The following is a 21,044-nucleotide window of genomic DNA, read 5'->3' on the forward strand; positions in this document are numbered from 1 at the left end:
TGGCATGGCTCTTCCGTCTCCTGAAGAAACAGCAACCAGTAATGCTCCAGAATGTTTGGTTATCTGTTGATCTTCTATTTTTATGATTCTTAATGCTCAGAAGTGAAACTTTTCCTCTTTTTGCAATTTCCCCAAAATGCAGCCCTCTTGGGTCTTGAAGAATACCAGCTGAAATCAGTATCGTTTTGACATGGAATGCATGCTAACAAATCACTCTGCAGTCTTCAGCACTTATTCAGCTTTCATTTTCTTTATTATGCAAACCTGGGTTGGTACTAATAAATCTTACATTGCTTTCTGCCACAAGAGTAAAGTTTCATACTCTAAAATAGGTTGACTTTTTTTCCATCAGAAGTCAATACAGCTGCAATTCAACAACATCAAAAAGACTTTTCCAACTAAAGTTAACTTTATTTAAATTGGGGACCACCAAGCATATCCCACTCATTTCTGTTTATCACATCTTCCACTTAGATATTCAATGTTTGCTATGCATTATAAATCAGATGAAGCATTTTGGTAATAAGGTACAAAAACAAAATTGTCTTCTGCACACAAATGCTGCAATTTTATCACAGGAAGCAGATGAACCAAGCAAAGACTCTTGAAGAAATGTAATGTTGGTAAGCAGATACTATCAGAAGCTGCTTATCTTCGTAGCAAACGTTAGCCTTATGTGAATCCCACTTGAATTCATTTAATTAAGAAGCTGTAAAGAACAAAAAAAATATGATTAAATTCAAGGGGGGAGGGGAGTGCACATGTAGTTTGGCTTCTTGCTCTTGGAAATGAGATTTATAACCCTTTTTGGGGGGGTGTATGCTTGTGTGTTATACATAATAGCACACAAGTCCAAAAAAGAGCCCTGCTTGATGAGACCACAGTTGTCTAGCATTCTCTTCACACAGTGGTCAACCAGATTCCTATGGAAGCTCACAAACAAGATACAATTGCAACAGTACCCTCTCATGCTCCTGTTCCTTAGCACCCCAATCCCCATAGTCCAACACTGGAGGTAATATATAATAGTTGACTGGTAGCTTACCCTCCATGAATATGTCTAATCCTCCTTTAAAGCAGCTATCACTGAGGGAGCAAATTCCATAGGGTTGCATCCTATGCTAGTTTTTGCTAGCAAAATCATTTCTTATATAGGGTGAGGCACCAGATTTTCACCACTCCCCTGTATCCATTGTAGCCTTCTGTGCCCTATCCCACACTTCCAGGAGGTCCTCCAAATCCTTCAGAGCTCTTGGGAGGCACAGGGTGGCTGCATGGGGTTGGGAATTAGTGAAAATCAGGTGCGCTTCCACTGGCAGAAAGTCACAACTGGATACAACCCATTGTTTAACCAATTGCTTCCTTTTGTCTATTCTGAATCTCCCACCATTCGTATCCATCCATTCACAGATTGATTCCTTTATTGAACGTAAAATATTGTTAGGTCTTGACAGTGTTGCACCCAGATCCACTCTGAGAGCATCTATAAATGTTATCTACATTTGTGCAGATTTCCTTCCACATAGACTTGACTGTAGATCTTAAAACTGTCTCTCTCTCCCCCCCTTCAAAAAGTAAAGTGCAGCAGTTCCATTTAAGCTCCTTCTCTGTCCTTGAAAATCCCCTGCTGAGACATGCATATGGGGAAAAAGAGGTCCCCTGAGAGCAGTGTAATATTAATGCCAGGAAAGGCCAGACAAGTTTCATAATTTCACCCTGAAGAGATCAGAAAGTGGCTCTGGAAAGCTGGCTATTCATCCCCAGTGAGATACACTTACAAGACCATGCCATGCAATTTGCATATCTGTAAACTTGTAAAAAGAAATGGCAGCCCCAAGGCATGTGGGAGGGATGAATAAAAGATAAAAATTTCCAAGCAATTTCTTTCCCTTTATACGATCATGTGATTGTGCATAGGGAAAATTAGCTGCAGGCTCTGTTTAACTGAAGTTAACAGGTGGGCATTGTGCAGCACTTTAAACAGACTTCAGTAAAACAGAACCTCCAGCTAATCTATCAAATGCTTTAACTAAATGGAATGCTGATGTGATCGGGCAGTTAAATTTAATGGCTGTGTTTTCCATTAACCAAAAAAAGGAGTGATTTAATGAGCACAAGTACTAATGGGCATGGACTGCTACCTCCAAGGTGTGTGTGTGTGTGTGTGTGTGTGTGTGTGTGTGTGTGTGTGTGTAAATAAATGGCAGTAATGGATACCTGCAGGAAGAGCAAATGACACATGCATAACAATTGTAGTATTGGGAATTCAAAAATGGAAGTCACAAAAACTAATCCACCGGCTCCATTCCACAACCAAAGAAGATTTCCCAGCTTCCCCTCAAATCCAGAGTAAAATAGAGGGAGAGACATTAAGAAGCATCAGTGAAGCAGTGGTGCTGCAGTCAGATTTCCAAGTTAACTGCTTATAAACAGCACGTTTGCCAAAATGTCAGGATTGGCTGCAGCTTCCAGGGTGGCAAATGTAGATTGGCTGGCATGCAATGTATGCAAAGGGTCTAGCTCTTAATCCTAGTGTGATCCAATGCGTACACATGGGTTTTGCATCTCAAGAGCGGGTGCCATTTGCTTTGGGTTTGTTGTGTGACGTGATATTTTCCGAGTAATCATTTAATAGTTCATGTTTGAGCTATGGTGTCATTATATAAACATTACAAATCTGAAGTGAGTTTCTGGTTATGAATTTTTCATATTTCTAATGCAGCACAATATATTTGTTCCTCTTTTCTATTAATCTGTGGTTGACCTGGCACTTTTCCTCCACCTTTGGGCCCAGCACTCAGCTGCATTCAGGGAGATGCAGATTGGTTTTTATGGTTTCAACAATGAGTCTCCCACACCTTTCCATTGAGAAGAATCTGACCACAACCGTCGACTTTGGTCCAACAATGATTACATATTTCTACAGATTTTTTACGGGCAGTCTATCTATTCCTCTGCCTTCCCAAGCAGCCTAACCTCCTTGCGCATGCACCTGGATAAACTGGTATCAAGTTCACACATCACAATCTCTGATCAGTCCAGTAGCAATAATCATGTCATTCTCCTCCCCTCCCCCAAATCTAATTCTGTGTCTATAAACAGCAAAGGTCTGTCAACGTATACCGCAATCTGTTTGTGGTATTCTCAAATAGTCTAACAAGAGTGATGCAGTCAAAGGATACATGAAATGAACAAATCTTAAATATCTGATTAGTCAGTTTCAAAGTACTGTGCCCCATTTTTGGCACACTAGAAGCACATAACTGAGAATGCAATTTCAGAAAAGCTGGATTTTCCCCCCTCAGGAAAATTAAGTCCAACATCCGTTTTAGCTTGCACTAATTGATTATATGGGCTGAAGATCTGATTACATAGGGCAGTGGAAAATCCACGTTCTTAATCATACAGAAAGCGGAGAGGAGAGGTACGATTTGAAGGGCAAAGGTCTTTGCTTTCTGTTGCTGACCTCTTCATGTGATTTGATGCTTCCTCTACCACCACAATGGTGAAGAACTTTCTAAGGAAACTATTATTTTGAGCATTCTATTACTGTGATGACCCGAGGACGATGAAGTGCGGTGGACAATTCTGATGAAGATAAGCTTCTGGCTTCTTCCTTGTAGGAAGAACTGCTAGTAGTTTATTCAGGGCCCTCCTAGCTGAAGTACTGCAGTACTGCTATCTCCCCAACCATAAACGCAAAACAGCCTTTGGCCTCCCAGGCAGTTCCTCCAGTGAGGCAACACCAACCACAGCTTACAGCTGACTCTAGTTCCCTCAAGAGACCATATTCTTGGTCTGAGCAACAAGAGTGACTGATTTTGCTAACTTCAGCCAAAAAGTCCTCCCACCCCAGGGTCACCGTTTTATTCCTTCAGCTATTCAAAGTTTTAAAGGCACAGGTGGTTTTTTTTTTGGGGGGGGGGAATCCGTTTACATATGGATTGCTGCCTTCAATCCTCAACTGGGAATGGTTCAATCTATCTTTTTAAAGGAAGGTTTTGTACATATGATTCTGTGTGGGGAATGCAACTTTATATCATGAAGTGGGCATATGAATGTAAAGCGTGAATAAATGCCCTGAAATAATGTCTGCACTTGCATTTTTCCCTCTGCCCTTCTAGTTATAGCACTTCTTGGCCTCACCCAGGGAATGCTGGTCATGAAAAAGGAGATACTTATGCTGGGTTTCTCCACTGAGGTTTTGGGTATTATAACATAAAGGAGATTCAACTTTCTGTTATCCAGAGGCTAACAGACCTATATTTATACCATCTGAGAACTGCGGTCATGCTGTCCACTATTCTTAAATAATATTCCAAATCATGGAATTGCCAGAGCTCCATAGTTGCAGACATTAGCTATTTACAAAACTAGGAGAGCACAATGTCTTTCTTTCTTTTTTTCTTTTTACTTACTACTTAAGTAAGATTCAGGGATGTCTTTGCTACTGTGGAATTTGAGAAACAGAATATGTGAACCACATCCTTTTATATTGTAATTGGTACGAGGAGTCCAGAGACAACTTGATTTTTTATTAAGTATTCTACCCAGAAGACCACTGAAATTCTAGGATCTTACTGTTTAAGTGATTCCGCTTATGTTACTGAACAGGTAGCGACCCCCCCCTTAATCTCAATACAAATTAGGAAGCAGATGGTAAAATGCATTTCCTGTTGACACTTCTGGTGCTAACTTAGTAGGAGACTGCTTTTAGCCAGCAGGGCTCCCTTAGAACTGTCCAAGGTACTGTATTTGTCTGCTCTCAGATTTGATAGGACACCATCTAATTCTCCTGTAGCCTCAAGCTCTCAGGCAGGTACAAAATCTTGTGTAAGCAACCATATTTAGTATGACTGAAGCTCTTCAAATATAGAGATTCCTGAGAATATTTGTGGGTTAGATTTACATCTCAGAATTCTCACTGCATCCTTATTTTTAGTAAAGGAAAATGTTGCTCACAGGGCCTACTGCTGGTTGCAGAGTCCCATTTGGAAATATTGTTCTGAATGTCAGGGAAGAGCTGGGGCACATGCTCTCAGGGGATGGTTGGTTCTGCTCCTTTCCCAATGTGTGACTAAAATTGGGGACAATGAACCTGTGGTCCTACATATGTTGTTGGACTCCCATCAGCTCCAGCCAGTATGACCAATGGTCAGGGAAGATGGGGATTCAAATCCAAACAACTCCCAGAAGGCCATAGGTTGATCTATCCTTGATCGAAATGCACGGAAGCAGTGTCTGATAGGTAGAGGAAGTAAACTGTATTTACACAATTGCCCAATCAGGATTGCCTCAGTTCTGTATTTTGCCCAACTCTGATAGAGCTTTAGATGTGAGGCAGTGTTACCAACTGAGGACATTTGTGGGAACACAAAATATGTCTGGGGAAAGAAGCAGCATAACAGAGGGACAACACCCAAGCAACAGAGACCAAAACAAATGAATTAAGGTCTGAGTGAAATGACGAACAGGAAGCTCAGTGCCTTTCAAGACTTGCTCTTGCGCAGAGTGGCCTTACATTTTGAAAATTACTGTTCAAAACTATGACTATATAATTCAGATTACAGAAGCCCTGATGAGCATTTAAGCTTCTCTCTTTTTTTTGATAGGGTGAAAACTTTTTATTGAAGAGAACACATGGGGCATATCTATATAATGTATTACAATACATTTTACTTACATGTTATCGTTATTTTGGTATTCGTTTTGCACCACTGAGTTTGCGAAGTTATCTTACATAGCACTTAAAAAGAAAAAAAGTAAGAAAGCCAGCCTCATTTGCAGACTCAACTTTCTCACACTGCCATTTCTAGCCCATTTTTCTTTAGATGATCAAAAGCAAGAGTAACCATCATAGACATAGTAAAGGATCCTCCTACAATTTTTATGTATACGGCCATGTATAAAAAGCAGGGGCTGGGGATGATAGGCAACCTCCCCCACAATCTTTCACTCTTGATTTATTTTTATTTGATTTCATGTTCAAAGCATATTACTTCATGGAGATATGCGGCCTAAGACAAGTGGCTTTTTGTTCCCTGTATTGATGCAGGACCAACCAACCCCTGCTTCAGGAAAGATTAATATGGCTGTTTGGTGTTATGCAACACATAATGTGTTTAAATATCTGTGGTCTTAGGGTGGACTTTGTTTTGGGGTCTACATCTTTCAGAATGCAGCCTTCAATTTCTCTTTACAATCAATTATTTTAAACACATGCAAATAGAAAGATTCAGTTTTCCTTAGTATGTTTCCATCGGAATGAGAGCTAGGCATCATCTGGTGCATGTCTTTTATGGAGTTCTTGTCACCTCATTTCCACAGTTAGACATTGCGATTTAGGACTGACCCCATCCTGGCTAATAATATAGAAGGTCAACTCTTGTTGGAGCTGAGTAACTAACAGCACATTGTGACACTCTGAGCCCACATTTATAACCATTCCACCACTCATCTGTAGCTGATGCATGTTAATGCTATTCTTACTAGTTGGCAGGATGAGGCAGATAAGCAAACCAGCAGTGGCTGAGCTTTCTCTTGACCGCAGGCAACATGGTCATCATATGGGGCTTCATCTGTCAAGCATGCTTCGCTGTGCATTTTTTAAGCCTTAAAATGTTAACTGCTATGGGTCTCACACAACTTGGAGTCTATTTCCCCATTCATGTGCATCAAGTCTAAAAAACCCAAAAGCATGTAGAGAAGCATCCTTGTAACCTACTTTATCTTAATATCAAGGCTCATCTGGCAGCCTCAAGCCATTTGAGATGACAAAGTGCTGCCTCCTCATGCCAGTGGTGCCCTAAGCTCTCCAAAGGGGCAATACGTAGGTGGGGATGAACCTTAACAGGGTGTCTACCATTAGTAGAACAGTGTGGCAGCAGATCTATTTTTTAAAATTGAATTTATATACCGCCCTACACCCAGAGTTCCAGCCACTTCACACTGGAAGGGATTCCTTGGTGATTGCCCTACAACTGTAAACTTCTCATCTCTTGGGTTCTCAGACCACCTTCTTTCTTCCTTTGAAAGATGCAGGAATACAATTTGGTTACAGAAGAAGTAGGTGGGAAATAATAATTTAAAAAATCCTGTCTAGTAGTCTAGTTTTGTATTCAGGCTTGGAATGGGAGGAATTAGTTGACATATCTGTGTCCCTACAGATGCTGTTGGACTCCAACTCCAATAATCCCTATGCAATGGACATGCTGGCTGGGACTGATAATAAAGAAATTTTTTTTTTTTTTTATTTATACCCCGCCCTTCCCGGTTCAGGGCTCAGGGCGGCTAACAACAAATTTAAAACACTTAATTGATGCTACAAAAAAAGAAGAAGCATAAAATACGGTATAAAACGTAAATAACAATAAAATAAAAAATAAAAAATCAATTTAGGGGGGAAACCCATCCAATAAACATTAGATGATCACCAGGGCTAGCTGGCTAAATTAGTCCCACTTGGGCCAGCGAGGAGACCAAGGGAGAACCAGCTGTGGGATCCGAGAGCAGGCAATCTTCACGAAAAGAGGAGAGCAAGGGAAGGAAGGGGAACTGAGGGGAACTGGAGTGCAACAATAGCTGGAGGGGCACAGGTTCCCCACCCTAAATGATATGGAAGCCTGGCGATGTGGTTGGTGAACAAAGGTTAGCCTACTCCAAGGCAACAGCTGTAGTAGAGTAAGAAAATATGGAATAAAGGAATAATAACAGTAAATAATAGATGCAACTTAAGTTATGCTTGAGCAGCTAATGACATCAAAAGGAGATGGTTAAAGCCCCCAAGATACTTTTTAACACAGGGTGTTTCAGTTCTGTCTGTTGTGTTTGGTGCACAAGACATTTATTTTTCATTAAAAGTAATGCAAGTTACATGCATGCCCGGAGGAGATTTAACCTAAAGGAAACAGGCAGAGGGGCAAGACTGTAGCACAGCCACTCATGATTACTGCAGGAAACAAAATTGATTTCATGAAGAGCCTAATGAATCCAGCAATGCTTTGCTCAGGGACTATAATACCCCCAGAGAGTTAGGTAAAAACTCCCCAAGCAGAAGGGTGTGATATTAGATGACTTTGACACAGCACTGAAGCAGGTAACTAGGCCAGAAAAGTTATAAAATATTGACTCAGGAGCTAGTAAATTTAGCTGTAAAGGCTGTTGTGCTGCTAGCCGCCAGAGATTCTCCAGACAGCACACCTGAAGACTAACTGTTGAATATGCCATTCAAATTACTTGTAAAACAATGAGTAGGATAATCTCTCTCTCTCTTTTTAAAAAAGTATATGAATTAAGTTCAAAATGAGCCTCAAATTATTAGTGGGGATTTCTTTCCCACTTCCTCTCAATGGACCCAATGGATTAGGAAAGAAGGAAAGGTAAGAAAACAGGTAAAGAACAATTGTGAGGCTGCCTCTTTGTTATAAGTTTGGTGCCTGACACAGTAAGAAGTCTAAAAAAATGCAACAAATTTTCAGGGGCACAGGTCAAAAGTCAGTTGTTAACTGAGCAAAGTAATGATCAAAGATGTGAGTTCAGGATATCTCCTGTGAGCCAGAAAGTTGTGAAAAAAAAGGTGTTTTAAAACTTTGTTCCTCCATTAGAAGATCAGTGATGGCAGAAAGACTTGCTTTGAAAGGAGGGCCATAGCTCAGTGTTCCTGGGTCCAATGCAAAGTGCTGTTTTTGACCTTTAAAGCCTCATATGGTTCAGGATCCCTGTACTGAAAACTTTTTCAGCTTGGTGGGTTGGATCCTGAACAAATAGCCCACCTCTAGGGGGCTGCTTGCCAATCATCTTATATCCCCATGATGTCAGGTGACCCACTTCGTCTTTGCAGCATGGTGCGTGTATCAGCTACGCTGTGACGGAAGATTCCAGCCAATCAAATCAGTGCTTAGAGTCAGCACCAGTCAGAAGTTCTGGATCCCAAAGGATGGAACTCACTGCCAATCAGCATGAACTCCAACCCTGCTTTCAACAGGGATCGACGCCACTCAGGAGATCTGACTGGGAGCTTCTGAGCAGAACCAGTAGCAATGCTTGCATTTGGCACCAAATATAAAAGCCACTGGATACAAACCCTGCTTGCCAAGGAACAACCGAGAATACATTGCAAAGCTCCTGATTGTACCTTTGCAGCCACATCTTTACCTGCCTCACACCTTAAGGTAAAGGTAAAGGGACCCCTGACCATTAGGTCCAGTCGTGGCCGACTCTGGGGTTGTGGCACTCATCTCGCTTTATTGGCTGAGGGAGCCGGCGTACAGCTTCCGGGTCATGTGGCTAGCATGACGAAGCCGCTTCTGGCGAAACAGAGCAGCGCACGGAAACACCGTTTACCTTCCCACCGGAGCGGTACCTATTTATCTACTTGCACTTTGACGTGCTTTTAAACTGCTAGGTTGGCAGGAGCAGGGACCGAGCAATGGGAGCTCACCACGTCACGGGGATTCGAACCACTGACCTTCTGATCGGCAAGTCCTAGGCTCTGTGGTTTAACCCACAGTGCCACCCGCGTCCTGCCTCACACCTTACATGGGCCAAATTAAGACCCCTACAGGAGCTTCTCCACTGCTCACCGTTTTCCCATATGAATCTGCTTGGATCCTGAGAGTATGATCTGACACCCTGCTCTTTGTACCACTTCTTACAGAGAATTGAATGCTTCTCCTAAGTAGGCTCACCTGCTGCCAACTTTGTCACTCTTTCAGCATTTTTGTTTTCCCAGGCATTTGGGTAGCACTAATGACTTCTCTTCTCATGAGAAGAGAAGAATCCCTGGAAAAGACCCTGATGTTGGAAAAGATGGAGGGCACAAGGAGAAGGGGACGACAGAGGATGAGATGGTTGGACAGTGTTCTCGAAGCTACCAGCATGAGTTTGACTAAATTGCGGAGAGGCAGTGGAAGACAGGAGTGCCTGGCGTGCTCTGGTCCATGGGGTCACGAAGAACCGGACATGACTAAACAACAACAACAGCAACAACAACAATGACTGGCTGTTTGCCTCTCTTTGGTGGTCATCTTGGGTGGGGAGGCTTTGATGGGAATAAACCTTTTCATGCAATTATTATATTCTGAATATGTTTTTAATGTGGTTTCAGCTTCTGGTTTGGCCGGAAAAAGTATCTGAATGCACGGTTCAACCCCTCTCAGACTCAAACATGCCACAGTCAAGTAGTCCAATGTATCAGAACCATTTCTCAGAGTCCTCTCCAAAGAACATATCAAGATGTTGCAGAAATTATGTTTCCACCCTGCCGAGTTTTTCCAATACTTTTAGTACAGAACTCTGACACACATGGAAAGCTCTTTTGAAAATGCAGATAAGTAATATTTCATGCTGCTTATTGATTTTTTTAAAAATAAAAAGAGATACAAGCTGAAAATATTCATTCAAGGAAGAGCTAGTAAGAGACAGGAAGGAGATATAAATATTTTGCATTGTCTTTTATGTAGTTCCCTCATCTTTCTAGATACAAGACTTGAAATGCATTTGTACCATATTACCAGGGATCAGCAGCTCATGGATTCCATAGTTTTAAGGAAACAGAGGTGGTTAATGTTTGATTAAGAGAGTGATGACAAGAGCTGTGTTTGATGCCCTGTTTCTTCCCATACTTGTTTTTCCACCCGTGGTGTGTGGTCCTCTTCTTTCCCCTGGAACCTTGTTGTAGCATCCCTTTCCAAATACTATTCAAATACTTAAGCAGATTGAAAACAGAAGTGTTTTTCTGCCACCACCTCTGACTGCCTAGTAGTACGAGGGCCTGAAACCTTCTCTGGCCCACAGCTGTGAGTCAGGCTTTGTTAGGGATGGACAGATCAGTCTATTTCCAATCTTTCACATGTGCTCACGGATAAATTCATTCAGTCTTGTTTCAACACTCAGTCTGTGATTATCGTCTTTAATCTGCATGAGAAATCACATTTCCCCCCAAACAAGAATCTATTATGCAGTGAACACTAGGAAAATATGCTCTCATCAGAACAACCTTTTCCTTGACAGAAGATCTTTGGATCCCATGGACATGTGTTGCTGCTTGGATCGACTGAGAGTCAAATCACCATGTGATGGAAGAAATCTATCATATCTTCTAAAATGCTTTAAAAACAATCACGGGATTTGACATCAGTGGCTCTGAAGAGAAAGTTGTGGCTAACTCTTTTGCCCAGTACCCCTTTTCACGACACCATTTCTCCCCAAGCTGCTATTTGCCCCAAAGGAGAAAAGTAGAACTACAGGGACCCTACGTGGCTAATAGAAGCTTCAAGGTGCAATTTAGACCAGGAAAATTGTGAAGATTAAACACTAGCTTACCCCCCAAACTACTGCTCTGATCAAATTCAGAGCCCCCTGTACTTGCTTTAAGATAGTAAATCATCTTAAACCTACACAACAGTTCGCTTTGTCCTGAAAAGGCCCTAAATCAGTATGAATGGGATGATAATTTTCAGAATGTTGGCCCTAACACAGCAGCACTGGTCTGCAACTTAAATTCATCAGAATGCCACATGCATACTTAAGTCCTCTGAACTTACAAGGTGGCGACTGTCTACAGTTTTCATACTGAATTTATATTTTGCCACCAACATCAGTTGTAGCAGGCACAGAATCTTAATGGAATTTGGTGGTATTTGCAAACTTTTAAACAGCCAACCTGTTATTATTTCAGTTGTGCTATGCTCCATACCTCAGGTGGCATTAAACTAAGGAGCAATTGGATTTCTTTATGTTGTATTATAATTTTCTCTCATTTTTGTACTATAATTTTCTGATTTCCTAAGGAATACCTGACAGCTCTGTTTTTTCTTTGATACTGGTCATGTTTGCTGCTGTGGAAAACTTGGGTGAGAGCACATTTCTGCAGGAACTTGCAGGAGAACATTTCTGTAAAAGTGCAATGCTGCTTTCTATTATTCAGAAGCTATAGCTAATTTCCTCTATGAATGGAGACAGCATTCTAAGCAAACAGCTGGTTTCCAGATACGGGAAAGGATGTTGCAAAGTTACACTTTTCAGCTAAGTATGGTGCATTATTTTTACCCAGCGTGTACAGTTCTGAATTCATCAACTGATCACTGTTCACATACTTTAAGGACCACCGGGCCAGAACACACCTGGAAAACCTATGGCTTCATGTGCAGAGCCTAGGATAATTGAGGCATCAGTAATTTGCAAACTCCAAAACATAGTCCATACCTCCCAGAATAATATTTAGATTGAACTGTAGCAATACCATCAGATTTTACACTTCTCTGAATACTGCAATGCAGTTCTCAGCTTATCAAAATGCTTTTAAAAATGTGGAGTTTGCAGAAAAAATATATTTAAAATAAATCCTATGTCCTTGCAACATTGTAAGCCAGGGCTTGGTACCTGAATACAACGTTTACCTGGAAATCCCCTTTTCAGTTGCATCTTCAAGCAGGAAGACTTCTTCATGTGGTATGACTAACAAGATGAAACTGCTTTCTTCACAGTTTAGCCTCATACAAGCTGGCATCAGCTACTACACAAGCTCCCTCTTTGCAGATTAAGCACTTCCTTGTTTCATACACCAGAGTGCATGTCACATTGCAAGAAGGCGCTTTACTCCCACTTTTTATTTACTGTTTACCTTTCTACAGGGACTTGTAATACTACTGTCCTGCAAAACCAAAATGCAGTAAGTGTGTGTTTTGAAGTTGCTGGAAACCACAGGAGGGGAAAGTGCCCTTGTGTTCGAATCCTGCTTGCTGGTTTCCCACAGGCAGTCGTTCAGCCCCTATGAGAACAGGATTTTGGACTAGATGGGCCACTGGCCTCATCTAGAAGGCTCTTCTTATGTTCTTATGCAGTGATAATCCAAATAAACACTAGAGATGCCAGTACAATTTACCTGTTCATGGATTCATTAATGTCCAAGTAGAAAGCTGGGAGCAGGCAGATGGCTGAAAAAAGGTGATCTGCATGGACAGGGTTTTTTTGTGTGACTTACCTGTATGGGTAACCATGGTACTTGGAGCGGAATATCGACAACAGGAAACTGAAGAAGAAAACGACGAGACCCAGTCCCACCAGGCATATAACTGGGGGGAAATAAAAAAGCTGATATATTCAATATTAGGTACAATCACTTATATATTGAAATATACAAGGTTAGTTAGGATGTCTCTAGGCATCATCCTTATATCATCTGAGATAACATTGTAACCCTTTTACAAAAAACAGAATTCCAAGAGATTATCTTTTCTCGTTATCACAAATGACAAGAAAATTGTTGTTTAAAAAGAAAAAGGGAACTAAAGGTGGCAACCTACAAAACGTCTCAGGGTACCCAGAGAAAGCAATAAACTTGAATTATGTATTTCAGGGAACATCATTTCAGGTGTGTATGTCAGACCCTTTGGCAGGCGAAAAAATAGTACATCTTAATTATCTATTGCCACAGGTTGGCAAATTCACAGCATCCACATGCCATGTAATTTTTCATGAAAGGAGCTGGCTGACTCAGCCAATTCAGATGCACTTGAGGGCCAAACTAGAAGAATGTCATTCACTGAATTAGAAGCTGCATGAATGGGATGTTAGAAGTCAACTGCAGGCATGGAGGGCTGGTCCAGACTGGAAGGGTGGTAAGAGGCTTTAACTGGGGAGTGGGGGCTTCTGGACCTAATTCTGGCCCAACCCACATGTCCTACACATGACATCGTACATCTACAAGCAGGACATGGGCACAATGAAATGCAACAGAACTTTTTCTTCATAACATGCTCTCTTCCACTTAGTTCAGTTTACTTTGTACGGTATTGAAAATGTAGGATATGCAGGCTCAGTGCTCTAAGCATCACTTTTTGCACACAGAACTTTCACTAGGGTTTTGTACCACCCATTGGTTAGATATATATTTTACATGAGTACTGATGACTGTAAGACTATTGCTTAAATGTGAATGCATGCATAGGGACTTGTTTTTGTTTATTTTAAGGGTAGGGAGGAGTGGAGATTATTCACAAACTGGGGAGGATTAGCTGGTAGCGAGAGCAACATTTTCTTACCTTTGTTTCAGAACTAGTACAAGTAGTGACAGCAGCACTGCTGCTCCTGGTGGCCACCTTCTGACAACCACAATTTCTTCTCCAGAATGCCCCCTTGGAACAATGTGGTGTCATGAGGTAGCCTTATTCCAGAACATCATTCCAATGGGCATAATTGGGATGGGTGCGTGGCAGCCCCTATTGCCCTTTTCCCCCACAATGCATCTTGGAATTTTGCTCAGTCATGGCATAATGTCATTCTGGAGGGGACACTGTGTGTGTGTGTGTGTGTGTGTGTGAGAAACTCTGCTCCCGCTACACGACAACCCCTCTTCCCAACATGTACACATCCCCCACTTCCCAGCTGCCCGGAGTGCCTGAGGCAAGGCAATCCAGTCAGATGGGTGAGGAACAAATAATAGTAACAATAATTCCCAATTTGCCCCTTCCCATTTATTGCAAACTGAACATTCCCAACAGAAGAATGTTCCTAAACAGGAACTCAGAAGAAAGCGATCTGGAAAACATGCTTTTTTTTTTTAATTACCCAATCTTTCCTATTTAGTAACATCATCACTTTTACACACACAAACAGGGCTAGTATCCAAAGAACTGCACAGGTAGTTCAAGGGGCACAACAAAGTTTTAGACTTCTATTTTTCATGCTATATAGCAAGCTGATGTTGAAAAGACATATCTCAAGCAGCTATTTGGATACCTGCCTGTGTCATTAAATAATATCAGGAAAGAAAAAAGCCTATTCACAAAAGCACACCAATATGTTCACAAATGAATAAACGCATTTGCAAGTGCTCGTGAAATATGTATGAGAATCTGTGAGCTTCCACGTGGAATGCGGTAATCAAGCGTGAATCAGAATCCCTGAACAGCAACCATAAATCGGGCAACCACATTAAACATCTTACTTCTCCTTTTCCCAACATCTCCTTTGGAGGTAGCAGCTTCATTCAAAAGAACCATTCCCATGGTGATAGCAGCATCTATATCGTTGTTGTCAAGGAAACAATAGAAATGCGGAAGTCTTACAAAGCTAAGCAATGCATCTTTAAACTTGGGTTATCAATTTTGTGATTTAAAGAGGGTTAATTACATTCAGTGTATGGGTTGTAAAAGTTCACAGAGCTGTTCAGAGAAGAAAATGCATTAACTAGTGATTATTTCTATGTATCTTACACATTTTCAGAGTTATTTTCCCCTTACCTACTTTTAGATTTCTGTAACTGGTTGGACTAGACTAGCAAAAGCATTAAATGAATCCAAGTGCACTAATGGTGCTTTGTTAAATTAGGTGAGTATCGTAAAGCCTGCAAACCTATGAGATGTCTGGAAACCCATGTAACAATTCTGGTAGTACAAAATGAATGTCGCCAGGAGACAGATACAGGGTGCATAAAAATAATTACATTAATTCTCTGATTAACTGATGCATACTAAAGCCATTTAGATAGCACACAGTATGCTGTTTCCCAACCAATGTTTGCAAGATGGATAGTATCTGTCTAATGTGCCACAAGAACAGAGTAAAATCACTGCAGCGGCAAGTGTTTTCACTCACTAGCCATTTTTAGACTCTTAATTGCTAGCTTTTACAAATGCAAACAAGCACATAATGATAAAATAATTTTAACTAATTTGCCAGAATCCTAAGCCATTCACATAATTGTTTGAAAACGTATCCGTGAACAGCAACTGTTACTACTGTAATTAACATCTGTTCTAAGCAGTCGACAAACAATTGATGTATCATGGGAGCTGTATCCATTTCTAGCTCCCCACCCCCCAAAAAAGGTCTACCATTTTAGAATTTAGCCTCTTTTCTTTCTCTGTTTAATAGCCTTGTTAGTATCTGTAGTAACTAAACAAAAATTATCCACTGGGCACCACGCTCACTGTAAACACCTTATATTAACTAAAGTGCACTTTTTGACTTTAGGAGTTTTGTATTGCAGCTTTTTATGAGTCTGTAGCTGTTAAGAACACAACATCCACGAATAATGACACCGGAGAAAGCATGTCTAAATTAGTTTAGTGAACTTAAGACTGCCAAGAGCTGGGGGGGGGGGGGAGTGGCGTGGAAAGGTGAAGCGAGTTATGCTCTCACTTCTGAATATCTCTTGCCACTTTTCTGTGTGGGAATTGTAGACCAGCCCAAGTTGTTTCATTGCCTGGGGAGCTAGTGGAGTGAAAGCTGGAATGATAGGCAGCCGCAATATATGCAGGTTGCCCAAAGAAGCCCCATAAATTTTCAAAGGGAGATAGTCGTGCATGTGCTTAACTCTCTTTGATTAAAACAAGCAGGGTTTTAAAGTGTTCAAAGACTGGTTGGATCATGCACTAAGTTCAACATAAGTCATCTCTACCATGCTAACCCCAAAACATCGATCAGCTTTGGGCTTCTGCCATGGGCAAACATAAAACAGAGGAAAAACAAAATAAAAAAATTCCTTCCAGTAGCACCTTAAAGACCAACTAAGTTAGTTCTTGGTATGAGCTTTCGTGTGCATGCACACTTCTTCAGATACAATGAAAAAGAAGTCAGTGTATCTGAAGAAGTGTGCATGCACACGAAAGCTCATACCAAGAACTAACTTAGTTGGTCTTTAAGGTGCTACTGGGAGGAATTTTTTTATTTATTTTTTATTATTATTATTTTTGTTTTGACTATGGCAGACCAACACGGCTACCTACCTGTAAATAAAACAGAGGAGTTCTTGTAGCACTGAAGATTATCAAAACTTTAAAAAATACCTGAATTCTGCTGTTCATAACAAAGCAAATGCTGTCAATGCTAATTCCTCTGTGTGTATCTTTGGCTCTAATCACAGTGCTGTCCACATTCTGCCCCCGTCTCCCCACCAAACATGAAGTGATTTTGGCATATCATCTTTACTTATCTTCCCAGTTTGTATCAGGAAACTGACAGGGTTACTTGTTCTCTCTATTTATTTTATTTAGTCTCCTTGACAGGTCTACAGGGAATAGTAAAAAAGATAACTGTGTGAAACTCAAAATTCATAAGGTACTCATTTTTTAAATTTTTAAAATACAGTGGTGCCCCGCAAGACGAACGCCTCGCAAGATGGAAAACCTGCTAGACGAAAGGGTTTTCCGTTTTGGAGGCGCTTCGCAAAACGAATTTCCCTATGGGCTTGCTTCGCAAGACGAAAATGTCTTGCGAGTTCCTGCGGGGTTTTCCCCCTCCCCCCCCTTTTCCTAAGCCCTAAGCCGCTTATCAGCTGATCCGCTAAAAGCCGCTAAACCGCTAATAGTGCTAATCCGCTAAGCTGTCAATGGTCTTGCTTCGCAAGACGAAAAAACCGCTATACGAAGAGCCTCACGGAACAGATTAATTTCGTCTTGCGAGGCACCACTGTATATATATATAAATACAAGCAGGCAACATCCTCTTAAGTATTTGGAAAGGCACACAGGAACCTCCAGGTTTCATGAATGTAGATTGGTCTGTCTCCCTACACTTACAGTGCAATCCTACATTTGTCTACTCAGAAATTAATTGCATTAAGATCAATGGGATTTATTCCCAGGTTAAATGTGTGTACACACACACACACACACACACACACACACACTTATTAGAGCGATGAACTGGCTCCATCAAAATCCTAGCTTCCGAGTCGAATCAGGGTGACTTGTAGAGTCACAATCAGCCAGAGTGAGTTGAGGCAGGCCTAGATTGCATCAGGTACACCCAGGGCAATCTGCAGTTATTGAAAGGGGAGGATAGTCAGGCACCAAGAAGAGGGAGGAAGAAAGAGACACACGCAAGGAAGTATGCATGCTTCTCCCTCTTCTTCCCTCCTGACTGCATGTTTAATCAGGGTTTTAAATCCCAATTATAAACTGTGCAAGGCCCCTGATTTGGTTTGGGGTGGGTCACATCTGGAGTGGGTTGGCTCCGAATTGTCCCTGTATTGGATTGGGCAGGGGTATGCACAGACTGCAGCCTTAGCTGATTGTGTGCGTTGAAAATGCATAAATGTACATGATTTTGCTATGAGAAAAAAATGCAACAGTTCTAATGAAAAACAATAATCATTCTAGATGATAGACATGTGCTGTGGCAGGCAACTTACTTCCTTCTCTCCCACATGAGAAGCAATGCCATCTGCGATGTTTGTAAGAAGTTGCACTACTTTATTTTAATTTTTTTAAAAAAACCTGCCACTTTAATAATTGGGATCATTTTTGTCAGTTCAAAACATTTTGAAATCAATCAATCAACTAACCATTGCAGGCTTTTATTTGTTTTTTAAAGAGGGATGGAGAACTACCCCCAACACCCACCCGATAATCTGTTGCGGCACTAAATCAATCACAAAAAAACAGGACTCTTAGGAAGGAATTTTGGAAGTACTTGGAACTTCCTGACTACTGACATTAGGCAGGTGCAGTGATTGGAAAGCTGATTTTGAAAAGGAACTAGTTCTAGTTCATCCTGTTCAAAAAGGAATTTACTAGTCCCAGTTTATGCTTTTATAAACCAAACTATTTCAGTTAAAGTTCATCCAAATGTAGCTTGGATTGAAACTTCATCCTCAGCAATTTCCCCCCAGCATTCAGAATGTTACAAGTGGCTGCGCAGGGACTAAAAATAAATAAGATGCCATACATGAGTAATACAGGCAGGCAGGAAGTCAGAAGGTAAAGCTTTCCCCACAACTGTATTTCCATACTAGAAAAGGCTAGCCCTGCTTAATATATGCCAGCCACTCAGCTATTAAAGACACAAGGCACCAATCCCTTTGTTCCTGTACTTCTCACTGTAAGCTGTTCCTGTTGGAAGGGAACAAATTTCTTCAGCAGGGAAGATACAGGAAATGTCTCACATTCCTTCCTTCTGATTGTTTAGCAACAGTGACTAAGAACCTTTGCATCTGCCAAATTTGGCTTAAAGTGTTACCCAACATTTTGCTTGCTTGCTTTGTAGATGCTTAATTGACATTTTTAAAAATGAAAGCAAAGAATTTGGGGAAGTGGTGGGGACATCTGAAAACCTGTAAGAAGCTGCACTGATGCACTGAAGATTTCTAATGCATCCATTAAACTTTAGAAACTTTAGTCCTCATGCAGGCAACAGAAGACAAGTTTTTGGCCATTAATAAAACACTGGCAGAACCAATGTTTTGTTTGAAGCTGTAAATACCAGGGGAGGAAGTTTCAGAAGGATTTTGCTCCTCCAAATAATAATAATAATAATAATAATAATAATAATAATAATAATAATAATAATTCATTATTTGTACCCTGCCCATCTGGCTGGGTTTCCCCAGCCACTCTGGGCGGCTTCCACAAAGACCAAAAATACACTAATATGTCACACATTAAAAACTTCCCTGAACAGGGCTGCCTTAAGATGTCTTCTGAATGTCAGGTAGTTGTTTATCTCTTTGACATCTGATGGGAGGGCGTTCCACAGGGCGGGCGCTACTACCGAGAAGGCCCTCTGCCTGGTTCCCTGTAGCTTTGCTTCTCGCAATGAGGGAACCGCCAGAAGGCCCTCGGCACTGGACCTCAGCGTCCGGGCAGAAGGATGGGGGTGGAGACGCTCCTTCAGGTATACTGGGCTGAGGCTTCCAGAAATGGGCAGTGCAATGGGAGGGCCAGTTCTTAAAAAATAGCTGCTTTCTTTCTGAAACCTCAGTTTGGGTTGGAAGGTAGGCTATGATTCAGAGGTACTTACTTAAATCAGATAGATGGTGAGATTTACTTAGGCCTATTGATTTCAACGGGCCTACCTCGAGTATGACTGACTCACATTGGCTATCAGCCACTGTTTCATTTGAAATCCAAAACTTAAGGAAATGACCTTCAGCGATGCAAGGGGCATTGGCACTTCTGGCCATGTAGTTAAAAAGGCAGGAAAATAAAACTGGCAGAGTTGCTCATTCATTGTATGTAAACGGGCAGACACTTGGCCTCCTTGTCCTTCAGGCAACTCAGCTGGAAAATTGAAAAAGTAAAATCTCACTGAAAAACCAGATGCTACATCTGAGCCGAGATATCCCGAGCAAATAAATTACGAACGTATAAATAAATAAAAGGCCATTGGCTCACTAAGAGTTGGCCACTTCAAGTACCCATTTTAATTTGTAGAAGATGAGCTTTAGGCTAAAGCTAAAGCTCCACGATGGGTTCGAATCTAACCCAGGTCATTATTTATTGAATCCATTTATTCATAGGGTAATAATTACCAACATTTATCAAACCCTGGCACCATGGAAGAGGTCAGCGGCTGGAAGCGTGGCCAACGAGGCGAAGAACGCTGCCAGCTTCCCTACACTCAGAGACTCCTGATAGTTGCATAATCCCCCCTTTCAGCAGTGGCTGGCACTGGCTCAAGAGATAGCAGCATCCTTTGGGAGGAGTGTGCCGTGGCGGCAATGCAGCATGTCAAGAGTTAGGCGCCAGCAGCAACTTCCAGGCTAAGCCTCTTCAAGCTCCTGCCATTTTCTGATGTCTAAAAGCAAGCTAAGAGCAGCGGCTGAAGGAACCTGTCAATTAGGTCTCCACAGGGCAGCTGTCAGTTTGTTCAGTCTATTCTCTCACCATGATTGGCACCATCCAGTACCTGCCAAGAAAGGCACAAAAGGCACTCTGACCAGCTGGGAGTAGAAAGCATCTTTACAGCCCGAACTATAAAACAACTGGTTTTATATGCTGCTGGAGACTCCTTAACATGATATGCTTTAAGCATGGTGGAGATGGGAGATACATCATCCCCTAGCAACATGCAACCCGAATGTTCCCTTCTGCAGAAGATAGGAAGTGGTTCACATCCCACCTGATGCTCTGCTAGAATTCGGGGGTTGGGGGTAGCAATGTCCTTGAATGCCAGAAATTGCAACAGAGCTATTCTGCCTAGTAATTCAACAGAATTAGAACACCATTGTGAAACAGCCACTGAGAAATGATCTGATATAATTGAGGCCTCTTCTGCACCCTCTTATACAGAAAAAAATTATTCCTAGTGCACTCAGACAA

General features: G+C 41.5%; 1 protein-coding gene across 1 annotated transcript in view; it reads right to left on the bottom strand.

Moving 5' to 3' along the window:
• Positions 1-231: 231 nt before the first annotated feature.
• TUSC3 (tumor suppressor candidate 3) overlaps positions 232-21,044 on the bottom strand; it is a 124,840-nt gene continuing 104,027 nt past the window's right edge. Inside the window, exons 8-10 of the mRNA XM_081875884.1 lie at positions 14,948-15,022; positions 12,983-13,073; positions 232-709 (exon numbers count right to left, since the gene is read on the bottom strand). Of these exons, the coding sequence (XP_081732010.1) occupies positions 694-709; positions 12,983-13,073; positions 14,948-15,022 (182 nt within the window). The 3' untranslated portion in view covers positions 232-693. The remainder of the gene's footprint in view (positions 710-12,982; positions 13,074-14,947; positions 15,023-21,044) is intronic.

This window comes from Podarcis erhardii, assembly GCF_964252035.2.
Source record: "Podarcis erhardii genome assembly, chromosome: 9".
Taxonomy (NCBI): Eukaryota; Metazoa; Chordata; class Lepidosauria; order Squamata; family Lacertidae; genus Podarcis; species Podarcis erhardii.